Genomic DNA, 13,374 nt, shown 5'->3' on the forward strand with positions numbered 1-13,374 from the left:
AACCAAATATTCTGAATTGATATTACTAGCGGAACTTTTGTATCTATGCCAAGTTGTGTGCTGCAACACAGAAAACGCGTTAGGAGTGGAGAAGACTGAGCCGGCAGAAAAACAATCTGTACAACAGACAACAGTCGCCAATAATTTAAATAGCGTCAAACTCCCCAGGTTACAAGGTTTGACGTGATCTGACTTCCTACTATCATATACAAATAAATTAACCCTATAAAGAATTTTAGCTTAACTTAAAATTGCACCTAGAAAGATATGGGATTGTTTGTACCTATTACAAAAAACCTGTTAAAATCAAGGGCTGTTACAAAGAATGAGGTAAACTGAAGACTCTCTCCACTACGCAGCCTTCAGATAAATGGCTTGTTCTGGTTTTTTTTGTTTTGTTTTTGTTTTTTTTCTATTGAGTTCTAGGTTTGCACACCACAGTGTTTTGCTAGCAAAGCATTCAGAATTCTCTTCCGGGAGCTACTGGCATGTGTGTGTAGATAAATTTACACACACACACACACACACACATACACATACACATACACACACACATATATACACACTGTATACTGCATCAGCAAAATATATATATTATATATATATTTATATAAATATAAGGAACATTTCCCCCCCTCCCCACAACATGTTTCTTAGTGTTTGACTTTTGTGTGTTTCTTCGTTTCGTTTGCTTTGTACACAGAGAGTAGGGAATCTCAGAACTGTTACATACACGTAGCAAACAGGGTCTGATCTCCCGGGGTCCTGATGTGGCAGAGCAATGGCCACCCGGGCGGGCGCCGTGGCTCCGCCCGCGACAGGATGCTCAGGACACCGCTCTCTCAGGAGGTGGGGCCAGCCCCACAGAAAACTCTCTTGCACCCCTTAGTCCACCATGACTCATAAATACACTTTTCCCCCTCAACTGAGTCCACTAGACATTAGGAACGGAGCGACAGAGTCACCAAGGGCCGCCTGCTTCTCAGTGGAAAAGCACCCGGCCCCGCCCTGCTGCCATCACAGTGCCGACCGACTGCTTGAATCCACGCTGAGGCGGTGTGGTCACGACTGTCTGTATTTGGTTACGGAAAAGGCTCTCGTTTCTTTCTTTTTAAAAAAATCCAAAGTGCACAGTGAGAACAAATCAAAGCATTTCTCTTCTTTCCGGCATCCGTCTCATCTCGAGCACCTTCCTAAGGCGAGGGTGACTCAGATGCCGGGCCTTTTGTCTTACCCACCCTCCAAAAGTTAAAAAAAATAAAAATAAAACGAAAATAAAAATAAAAATCATAAACGTCAAGCAATTTAGACATTCATCAGCCTGGTAAACAAACTTTGCCAGCAAACAGAAGCCCTACGATGGTAAAGAAAATCGATAAGACAAAAAGTACGTAAGAGGACCCAACAACTGTGTTGTTGGGTAACTTATAGGGCTGGCCTCCGACTTCATTGATGTAAAATCCTATCGGGAATATTAGGGCAGCCATACAGAAAAGGATCACTGTAAAACAAACCAAAACACAACATTAGTAACATGGCGTGGTGATCAGGAAAACAATGAAAATCTGGTACAAAGGAAGACTGTAAGGTTTGTGGCTGGATAACATGGTCAAAACTGTTCCCACGTGAACCACCTGTCCAAAGATGTGCATAGACCCCAGATCACATAATACCCTCAAAGCCTAACGGGCAAATTCGGTAACATCTGGGTTTGCCTTTTACAACAATTTCAAATACTAGCCTTCAAAGAGGCCCCCTAATCCTACTAAATACCTGCACATTTTACTCTTGACCGTGTCAAGTCAGGACTGAGGGTTAAGTTCTAGCCGTACGGCTTGGGGGCTACGTAAGCTTAGGCCTCTGGGTCCTTCTGAAAACGGAGTAAGTACCGGCAGTATTTACCGGCAGTGCAGTGCGAATGACCCGGCCCCGAGTCCCTGGCGCCCCGCCAGGTGGACAAGACGGGCTGAGGAAACCGTGCACGTCACCACCGTGGCTGTAACTCTGCTGAGTCTCTGCCCCCCCCCCCCCCCGGTGGGTATCAGTTAGAGGGGACAGGAGAAAAGGTTCACGGAAGTACCAGGTGCCTCAACTCTGATTCACAGTCAGACGGCAGGAAAAGCCTCAGACTTCCAGGATAATTAGCAAATCGTCAGTAGTCACTTCTTATGGACCAACGTCAGAACAGACAAACAAAAATACCCAACCTCTGTCAGGTTTCTGAACACACAGAGGTTCAAGTGGGGGCGGGTTTTGTATACAAACACAATGAAATCCAATATTTGCTAAAATGTATCAAGAAAAATATCAGAAAACCCATGGTTTGCGTAGAAGTAATTGCACAGGCCACTGTTTTAGCCAGCGGCACGCTACCAAAGGAATGCTCTTCTTAATGAACGCTAGTGACCTACGCAGAAGCCAGCTTTTCCAAGAAAACAGTGTATGTTCTTTGAAAGCACACTGGTCTAATGTGCAGTCCTTCACATTTCTTTGGAGGCAGAAGCATTTCAGTGCAATGTGAAGACAGATTACTATATTCGTTGTCTGTAGAGAATTGAGGCTTTCCATTATTATCTGAATGAGAAAGCTTTCCTCAGTTAGACCTATCCCCGGGAACAGGGGCCGAGTCCTGGATAAACAAATCGGCTGACACTTACCCCGAATTACTTTTGTGTTGGACAATCAACACAATTTAACAGAGTTCTTAAAAAGCCAACAGGAGTCTTTTCCTGGAAAGCTCTCTAGAAATGTATTAACAAGTACATTTTCTCAAGTGATGGACGTTCTCAAGAGATACACCAGCAACCTTGTTTGCTTTTCACTATTTAGGTGAATTATTTTGTATTACAGACACAGTCTATTTCATCCCAGGCAAATAGCCACACCAGATCATGTTATAAAAGCAAATTTGGCTTCTTTTGGATAATCACAATAAAACAAATGAAAAATCTCGTAATTAAGTGTTAGAGTTTCTGGTGCTCCTGTTGTTAAGTCAGCAGTAAGTTTCAGAACTGCTGCTGATGTCCACTGATAGTACTAGGTGTCACCGAGTTCTAATGGTTCTTATGCCTTAATATGGTTTGGTAAATAAAATGAAACAATCTACAGATAATCTATAAAAACAATGGGATACAATTAGTTTTTAAAACAATATTTCTTTTTTTAATGTTTATTTTATTGATTTTAGAGAGAGGAAGGAAGAGAGTGAGAGATAGAGAGAGAGATAGGAACATTGAGCTGTTCCCGTATGTGCCCTGACCCGGGATTGAGCTAGCAACCTCTGTGCTTCCAGGCTGAGCTATGCGGCCACAGCAAAAACAATGTTTCTAAAATAATTTAGAAATATGCAGATGTTACAGTTTGTTCTGTTAATTGATGTGCCAACTTTATTTCTATACTTTCTTATTTTCTATTGTAAAATAAAAATCTACCCATTATAACAAAGTAATCATTTAATGACTATATTTAAAGTAGAGTTTAATATTTTATAAGACTTAATTATTTTCCAAATTGGTTAGGAAAAGCTTAATTAAATTTAAAGGAAGCAATGAACTCTCAGTCAGTCTAATTTTGGTTTTTAATCCAAAGAATCAGGTTCTCCCGGGATATTTACTATGGGTAGACGATTTTTCTTTTAAGCTACCAGACCTGTGAAGTTACTATATTAAATATTACTGATGATACTATCTTGTCAACATTTTACAATTAAGTTCTGGGTCCTAAGCAAACCTATGAAGACACAACTGCGCGTTGGGCGCCAGGTGCCCTGGCCGATGAGGATTCAAATAGGGCGGCAAAGGAAACGGGGAGGGTCAGGCTTCAAAAAACAGACAGGTCTTTGCGACCTTCCCCGCATGGGCCAGCCCACCATGTGCAGCTAGCTCTCCTGAGACATCGCCCACTGTGTAAGTGCAGCGGAAAATGTCACCCCCCATTCTTACCAAGATCACAGCTTAGCTGGCACAGAAATGTATACAATAGAGATGATGGTCAACAACAGGGCAGTTTCAGGCCTGAATGGAAACACCAGACCCTGTGAGGACTGCTCGCCCAGTGGACTAGCCCTGGGGTCAAAAAAACGATCTATCTGCCTGATGGGCGGTGGTGCAGTGGAAAGAGCGTCAACCCGGGACACTAGAGATCTGGGTTCAAAACGCCGAGGTCACCGGCTCGAGTGCGGGCTCACTGGCTCAGCTGGAGCCCCACCACCCTGGTCACGGCACATATGGGAAGCAGTCAATGAACGGAAGTGACACAGCTACGAGTTGATGCTTCTCATCTCTCTCCATTCCTCTCTTTTGTGCTAAAAAACAAATAATCCCCCCAAAGCTAAACAAACACTCACCCCCAAAAAACCCTATGTATTTAAGGAAGCTAAGAGTAACACAGCACTATGCTTCCTTAGGTGACATTAACTCCAAGATACAGTCCTGAGCTAAACAATCAAGGTACAGGATAATATAAACAGAGTAACACACATGTACAGAATACTCACCCAACACACACATGTTCTTATGCACGGAACACCTCTGGTAGGAAACACTACAACTAGGCACAGTGGTTGCCTCCAGCAAAGGGTCCTGGCTGAGTGACAGGGCACAGATAAGACTGCTCACTCACTTCACTGAGTGCCTCTTTCATAGACTCTGAATTATATTATATGTATACTGTTTTAAAAACTTAGATTATTTATTATTTATTTTATTTTTTAAAATTCCTTTTACAGAAAAGGGGTAGGGGGCAAGAAGCATCAATTCCCATATGTACCTTGACCGGGCAAGCCCAGGGTTCTGACCAGTGACCTCAGGGTTCCAGGTCAATGCTTTTCCACTGAGCTACCACGGGTCAGGCCATTTTTATTTTTTATTAAGTGAAGGGAGAGGAAGCAGAGAGACAGAGTCCCACATGCACCCTGACCAGGCTCCACCTGGCAAGTCCCCTATGGGGTGATGTTTTTCCCATGTGGGCTGCTCCATTGCTAAATAACTGAGCTATTTTTAGTGCCTGAGGCTGAGGCCATGAAGCCACCCTTAGTGCCTGGGGCCATCACTTGAACCAATCGAGCTACGGCTATGGGCGAGGGTGGTGGGGGGGAGAGAGAAAAGTGAGAGGGGAAGAGAGGGGTGGATGAAGAACTGAAGCAGATGGTCATTTCTCCTGTGTGCTCTGACAGGGAATTGAACCCCGGACATCCACACACTGGGCTGACACTCTACCACTGAGCCAACTGGTCAGGGCCAAATTATTATTATTTTTTATTATTATTATTATTTTTTTTCCTGAAGTTGGAAACGGGGAGGCAGTCAGACAGACTCCCGCATGCGCCAGACCGGGATCCACCCGGCACGCCCACCAGGGGGTGATGCTCTGCCCATCTGGGGCGTCGCTCTGCCACAATCAGAGCCATTCTAGCGCCTGAGGCAGAGGCCACAGAGCCATCCCCAGCGCCCGGGCCAACTTTGCTCCAGTGGATCCTTGGCTGTGAGAGGGGATGAGAGAGACAGAGAGGAAGGAGAGGGGGAGGGGTGGAGAAGCAGATGGGCACTTCTCCTGTGTGCCCTGGCCGGAAATTGAACCCGGGACTCCCACACGCCAGGCCGACGCTCTACCACTGAGCTAACCGGCCAGGGCCCCAAATTATTTTTTTTTAAAGGAAAAACACACTGAATGCTGGGTAACTACCTATCCTTAAATATTTTCTATTGAAGGGAAAGAAAAACAAGATAATCTTAGTTCTCTCCCTGTATTGGGTCACAAGAAACAATGGCTCAGTGAGCATCTTAATCCTTGCTTTGACTCATACTACTTTGCTAAATTATGTTAGAGAGTTTTCCATAGTCATAGCATACACATTCCTAATTTCAACTAAATCCAGAAACATCCTTCTTTGATTTTACATAAAGAATTCTATCTGGACAAATGATTGTACCTGTGAGTAGAGATTCTCTTTAAGTTCCTCATCTATACCCTTGAATGCGGCAGCACTGTCTCTACGACTGCCTCTGGACCCTGCTATCTCGGAAAGCCCTGTCCTGGGAGGTCTCTTGGACCTCAAACGAGATCACCACTTTGTCTCACATTTCTTAACAAGGACGTAGATATTTTGTGCCTAATTTTTTTATGAACTAAATCTTAAAGTTAAGGTGGATATAGAGACAAAAAATAAAACAACAGAACCAGAAACATACATTAAGAGCAAGTCTCACCGAGAGAGGGACAGAGACTCATGCACTAACACCCCCTATCTTATGGTCTTAAGGACCGAGCTGGACACCAACAGGGACATGTGGGGTTACCCTACGTCTAGCCTGAGTTCTAAATGAAAATAAGTTGTGCTATAACTTTCATTACAAACATTTACTGACTGATTTTAGAGCGAGAGGAAGGCGATGAGAGAGAGAGACAAGAACTCCAATCTGTTCATGTTTGTGCCCTGACCAGGACCGGACCGGCCACCTCTGTGCTTGGGCCGACACTCTAACCAACTGAGCCATCTGGATAGGGCACAATATTCATTTTGTAAAACTTGTCACCTGAGATGACGTCCAGGCACTGAAGAAAAAGTTAAACCCTACAGGATGGTGTCAGCACCGTCACTCCACCTGACAGCAGGGTTCTCAACAGGACCCTGTGGCTGTTTGGGGCCAGAGAGGTCTTTGCTGTGGGCAGTCCTGTGTGTGTCCTGTGCATGTCCTGTGTGTGTCCTGTGCGTGTCCTGTGCAGGGTGTGTACAGCATCCCTGGCCTCAACTCACGAGGTGTCAGGAGCATCCCCTACTTGTGACAACCAAGTCTGTTTCCAGACATTGGTTAGGAATCACCTGGGGGTGCCTGACCGGGCGGTGGCGCAGCGGATAGAGCGTTGGACTGGGATCCTGAGGACCGAGGTTCGAGACCCTGAGCATGGGCTCATCTGGTTTGAGCAAAAGCTCACCAGCTTGGACTCAAGGTTGCTGGCTTGAGCAAGGGGTCACTGGCTTGGCTGGAGCCCCCGGGGTCAAGGCACATATGAGAAAGCAATCAATGAACAACTAAGGTGTCGCAATGCGCAACGAAAAACTGATGATTGATGCTTCTCATCTCTCCATTCCTGTCTGTCTGTCCCTGTCTATCCCTCTCTGTTTCTGGAAAAAAAAAAAAAAAAAAAAAAAAAAAAAAGGATCACCTGGGGCAAAGCAGCTTTAGAGAGAGAGAGGCAAGAAGGTGGAACCACAAAAAATAACTTTTCTTTGTGCATTTTTGTTTTAACTTGGGAGAAGCCTCTCACATGCTCTAAAATTAAGCCAATTCTGCCATATATAAATATGTCACAGCCCTGGGCATTAGTGAACGGAGTGAGAAATGCTGAGAAACAATTATTAAATATCAAATGTGTTGGTTCTTCCATGGTCACACACAACTGACAGAAGAAACTAAAAATCAGGGGTATAAAAAAGTACAGCAGCACCTGTACCAAATTTACATTTGTTATATTTTTTTGTCTAGATTTATCTTTATTGGATAGAAGATACCAATACCTTCAAGAAGAGGAAAGACTCAGGCTAGCGGCAGCTACGAGTCACAGACCTGGAACACTCATGTCACAGTGTGAGCAAAAAAAATAAAAATTTTTTAAATAGCATTTCATACAAAGCAAGGTTTTGGAGGTCCTGGTCTGGTGGGGGTTCTGAAGAACCGATGTGGGGCTATGTGGGTACTGCCGGCCACATGCAGGCGGCACTCTTGGTGGTTACGCAGCCCTTATCACTAATTCTTGCTGCCCTCATAGAGACCACATGCCTCCTAGACAAATGACCGAGCACAACAGATTACTTACTTCCAGTGAATGCTATCCATCGGGCATATTTTGTAGCTTCTCTTCGCCAGTGGGAAGCCACCAGCAAACCACATGTAACAGTCAATGAAATGATTCCCAAGATGATAAAAAACAGGGTGGTGACCCACTCCGGGGGTAGCCGCGGTGGGATGCACGTCCGTTCTCGTCCGTGGATTGTCTGACACTGCCGCACGAGGCCCACCGTGAGTGCTCCTGGGGAGATGGGAAAGAGGGGGACCTTTTAGTGGCTCTGTCGTATGCAGGGGATAGTCCCCAAGACCCCTGCCTGCCCTTCTTAGAGCAAGCGTCCTTCTCTCCACAGGGGTCGCTCACGCACTATATTCCACTGAGCCCCCTCTGCAGCAGAATGCTGTGATTCGTAAGGCGGCTTAACTTACAGAGTGAACTTAAAAAAAACAACATCACAAAGCCATGAAACGTTTAATCATTCACTAAGCAAGTGCTTTTCTGAATACTGTGTCAGCCGGGCATTGTTCCTAGGCTCCCGGAGGGGAACAGTGAACGAGAGGGAGGAGGTTCCTGCTCGGAACTTGTGTATTCCGGTGCCGAGACGCACCGCACGCCCCTTCACCTTGGCTAGGGAGAAAAACACTTTTCAGGAGACGAAGGCAAGCTTAAACACATACTGTATTTTATTAAGTAACACACCATGGGGTTCAGAATACTTTTTTTTCTTATTTTTCTCCTTAAAACCCTAGGTGTGTCTTACGGTCAGGTGCGTCTTATAGAGTGAAAACTACGGTATGTTTAAGCGTAATACAAAAGTCATATTAAATAATGAATTAAATTAGAACCAATATATTTTTATCCAAATTAAGTGGTCTAAGAATATTACAGAAAGAAAATGGGAAAACCAGTAAGTCCCACCTCACCCCCGGCTTGGTAAGTTCACCCATTTCTGTAGAGGGAACAGTGTTTACAGCCGCCACACCACTGCCGGACGCTTGGCCGGAAAAGCAGGCAGGCACGATGGTGACGTGAAGTACCTCCCCTCTCCTTGTCCACTCAAATAACAGAAAAGCAATTTTTGTGACACGTTGAGTGCTGCTTTTACACCAACGTGTTCTCAGGAAAAACCGAAGGAGCCCCTCTATCAAAGGTGGGGTGCATCACTTTGTAGAAACCCAGCTGAAGGAAGGTGAAACGGTAATTATCTTCTTCCCCACTAAGAACAAAATGTTACTTTTGTGTAAAAACTATCTCCCCCCTTTCAAGGCAAATGCAAATGAGAAAACTGCTGTGAAAATGACAGAGAAAGAAATTTCTGGAGCCATAGACAACGTTTATTTTCTCAATGTGAACAACAACACAGCACTTGCCTAGGACAAGTGCCTGTTGTTTTTTTAGGACCGCAGTAAAACCCGCAGAGGCATTCTGGGGGGCTGCCTGGAGGAGGAGGCAGACCAGGGTGGGTGCGTGCACACAGACATGGGGGGCGGGGGAGGTGTGGGTGGGGCTCTTGGAAGCAGAGGTTTTCCTGCAACTTCTGGTTTCATGGATACATGTTTAGAAACAGGGCAATGTGTTCAAAGAAAATGAAGCCAAAAAAAAAAAATCAATTCTGCTCTCAAAACTGAATTATACTCTTTTTTCTTCTTTCTCCTACTGATCTCCGACTCTCCCTCTCTCAGGAGAATGGAAGAAGGCAGCTCCAACAAGTTGTCCCTTTTTCTCTCAAATCACCTAAAAGCCAGGAGCACCCAGAGGAGCGCAGCGTGGTGGCTAAGGGATCGTGCCAGGAGGGGGTGAAGGGGCAGAGAGGGGCAGAGTCGTCACCTCCGCCTGTCGCCACCACACTCCTCCCAGCGGCTGCCGGGGGCGGAGCCATTCCCAGACCAGAGCAGCGCGGCAGGTCAGTGTTGTCCCCGTAAGCCCCGGGTTCCGGGTGAGCCCTGGTCGGGGATCACATCAGAATCAACCAGTGAATGCGTCATAAAAACGCATAAAGCAGGACAACCCCCGTCCCTGAGAGCAAGGAAAAGACAGTTGTGACCATCACCACCCTTTCAAGTACAGTGGCAACTGCTTGCAGTAAGAAAAGGGAGGAGGGCCCTGGCCGGTTGGCTCAGCGGTAGAGCGTTGGCCTGGAGTGCGGGGGACCCGGGTTCGATTCCCGGCCAGGGCACATAGGAGAAGCGCCCATCTGCTTCTCCACCCCCCCCCTCCTTCCTCTCTGTCTCTCTCTTCCCCTCCCGCAGCCAAGGCTCCATTGGAGCAAAGATGGCCCGGGCGCTGGGGATGGCTCCTTGGCCTCTGCCCCAGGCCCTGGAGGGGCAGAGCATCGCCCCCTGGTGGGCAGAGCATCGCCCCTGGTGGGCATGCCGGGTGGATCCCGGTCGGGCGCATGCAGGAGTCTGTCTTTCCCCGTTTCCAGCTTCAGAAATTAAAAAAAAAAAGAAAGAAAAGGGAGGAGGATGGGAGCAAGCACTGGGGGTTTGCACAACTGTTCTCCCACTGAAAGATGAAAAGTTTCCTCGAGGGAAAACATAGTGTTTCTTACTATGATAAAGCATTATTATGCTGCAATTTTGGAAATAAAGAAGGCTTTTAGGACAGAACTCAAGAACCCCTAACAGGGCCTGACCTGTGGTGGCACAGTGGATTAAGCGTCGACCTGGAACGCTGAGGACGCCGGTTCAAAACCCTACACTTGCCTGGTCAAGGCACATATGGAGTTGATGCTTCCTGCTCTTCCCCCCTTTCTCTCTCTCTCTCCTCTCTAAAATGAATAATAATAATAATAAAAAGAACTCCTAACAGGAAATTGCTCCTGATCACTCAGCAAAAGGCCTCTAACAAATGACCCTCTGTGGTCCCATCCCCTTCAGAAAAGCTGACTGCTATAAGAATAAACAGGCAGCCTGACCAGGCAGTGGCGCAGTGGATAGAGCGTCGGACTGGGATGCCGAGGACTCAGGTTCAAGACCCCGAGGTCGCCAGCTTGAACGTGGGCTCATCTGGTTTGAGCAAAAGCTCACCAACTTGGACCCAAGGTTGCTGGCTTGAGCAAGGGGTCACTCAGTCTGCTGAAGGCCCGTGGTCAAAGGCACATATGAGAGGGTAATCAATGAACAACTAAGATGTCGCAATGCGCAACAAAAAACTAATGACTGATGCTTCTCATCTCTCTGTTCCTGTCTATCCCTCTCTGTCTCTGTTAAAAAAAAAAAAAAAAAAAGAATAAACAGGCAACGAGAGACCCTTTGACAAAAAAATGTAACACTGAGGATTCTGATGATGGCCACAACATTCTTCACAACTTAAGATACATGGAAAGCATCCCATGGAGACTCTATAAGCCAGTGGGCTTTGACTCACATTTGAGAATTATTTTTGCTGGCAGTTATTTAAAACTGTAGTTCAGTCAATTATTCTCAGAACACCTCTCCTTCAAAACGGGTCTGAGCACAGTCTGCTGCCTCTCCTTCCGGCTGGTGGGCAGGGCGGGGCGGGGCGCAAACTGAACTCTGTGGGCCCGCAGACTGTGCAACTCGGAGCAGGACTCTCCTCGCTCCTCTCCTGCCCGCGTGCCACACCACGTGAGTACAAGCAGAACCAGTCAGAAAATGAAGATGAGGGCCGTGCCTTCTACACACCAAATGGGAATAAGTAACCTGACAGATGGTCAGCCTTGAAAAGAGAGTTATGGCTCCTCTCGAGACAGAGGTCCGCATCGCTGAGAGCTGGAAAAGAAGGAAGCTGACGCCAGCACACACCGGAAGGAGGAGGGAGCTGACGCCAACACACAGCGGAAAGAGAAGGGAGCTGGCTCCAGCACACACGGGAAGGAGAGGGAGCTGGAGCCAGCACACACAGGAAGGAGGAGGGAGCAGGCGCCAGCACACCCCGGAAAGAGAAGGGAGCTGGCTCCAGCACACACGGGAAGGAGAGGGAGCTGGAGCCAGCACACACAGGAAGGAGGAGGGAGCAGGCGCCAGCACACACCGGAAGGAGAAGGGAGCTGGCTCCAGCACACACGGGAAGGAGAGGGAGCTGGAGCCAGCACACACAGGAAGGAGGAGGGAGCAGGCGCCAGCACACACCTGAGGAAGGGAGCCGGGGCCTGCACACACCGGAAGGAGAAGGGAGCCGGCGCCAGCACACACGGGAAGGAGAAGGAAGCCGGCGCCAGCACACACGGGAAGGAGAAGGGAGCCGGCGCCAGCACACACCGGAAGGAGGAGGGAGCCGACTCCAACACACACCGGAAGGAGAAGGGAGCCGGCGCCAGCACACACCGGAAGGAGAAGGGAGCTGGCTCCAGCACACACCTGAGGAAGGGAGCCGGGGCCTGCACACACCGGAAGGAGAAGGGAGCCGGCGCCAGCACACACGGGAAGGAGAAGGAAGCCGGCGCCAGCACACACGGGAAGGAGAAGGAAGCCGGCGCCAGCACACACCGGAAGGAGAAGGGAGCCGGCGCCAGCACACACCGGAAGGAGAAGGGAGCCGGCGCCAGCACACACCGGAAGGAGAAGGGAGCTGGCTCCAGCACACACCTGAGGAAGGGAGCCGGGGCCTGCACACACCGGAAGGAGGGGGGAGCCGGCGCCCGCACACACGGGAAGGAGAGGGAGCTGGAGCCAGCACACAGGAAGGAGGAGGGAGCAGGCGCCAGCACACACCGGAAGGAGAAGGGAGCTGGAGCCAGCACACACAGGAAGGGGGAGGGAGCAGGCACCAACACACACCGGAAGGAGGAGGGAGCTGGCGCCAGCACACACCGGAAGAAGGGAGCCGGCGCCAGCACACACCGGAAGGAGGAGGGAGCTGGCACTCACACACCCCGGAAGGAGAAGGGAGCTGGCGCCAGCACACACGGGAAGGAGAAGGGAGCTGGCACTCACACACCCCGGAAGGAGAAGGGAGCCGGCGCCAGCACACACCGGAAGGAGAAGGGAGCTGGCACTCACACACCCCGGAAGGAGAAGGGAGCTGGCGCCAGCACACACCGGAAGGCACGCTGTCCACAGGAAAGTCAATCCACCAATGTGTATTTTATTGAGGGTCTTCCATGTGCTTGGCACTGTTGTCTGGCCAGGGATCCCAAAACTAACACCGTCACGCTTCCGCTGAAAATAGACTTTCCTTAAATACATGATTCGAGGGCTGCTGCGAACAGTGGTTCGTCCATACTGCTGCTAAGAGTCAGGTTCTTGACTAGGACTCCGGGTCAACATAATTCACGACGCACGCGTGTGCCGTCCGTGCGTTCTGAGGAAAGGGATCTGCAAAGGCAATGGGGCTGCTACCGTGAGATCTTCTCAAGCGCAGCCGGTGCACCCACTTCCCAGCTCCTTAAATTTCATCTTTTACCTCAGAGAATCACCGCCTGACCTTTTCTTTACACTGACTCATCAAGATCTGTCATCTCTCCCAAATTCTCTAGACACTGTTTGTATCACACACCTGGGCGCTTGATTTAAAGGTAGCTTCTTTTTATCCCAAACAGAAAAATGGGCTTTTCAGGAGAGAACCGAACCCTCTGGCGGAGGGCACGAAGCAGAATTCATAGGCACGGGCTGAAGGTAGACAAGA

General features: G+C 48.4%; 1 protein-coding gene across 1 annotated transcript in view; it reads right to left on the minus strand.

The window, feature by feature from the left end:
- Positions 1 to 491: 491 nt before the first annotated feature.
- Positions 492 to 13,374, minus strand: part of LOC136334964 (uncharacterized protein C16orf52 homolog B) — a 37,256-nt gene continuing 24,373 nt past the window's right edge. Inside the window, exons 2-3 of the mRNA XM_066275901.1 lie at positions 7,816 to 8,028; positions 492 to 1,501 (exon numbers count right to left, since the gene is read on the minus strand). Coding sequence (XP_066131998.1) covers positions 1,317 to 1,501; positions 7,816 to 8,028 — 398 coding nt within the window. The 3' untranslated portion in view covers positions 492 to 1,316. The remainder of the gene's footprint in view (positions 1,502 to 7,815; positions 8,029 to 13,374) is intronic.

The sequence above is a fragment of the Saccopteryx bilineata genome, chromosome 4 (assembly GCF_036850765.1).
Source record: "Saccopteryx bilineata isolate mSacBil1 chromosome 4, mSacBil1_pri_phased_curated, whole genome shotgun sequence".
NCBI classification, from domain to species: Eukaryota; Metazoa; Chordata; class Mammalia; order Chiroptera; family Emballonuridae; genus Saccopteryx; species Saccopteryx bilineata.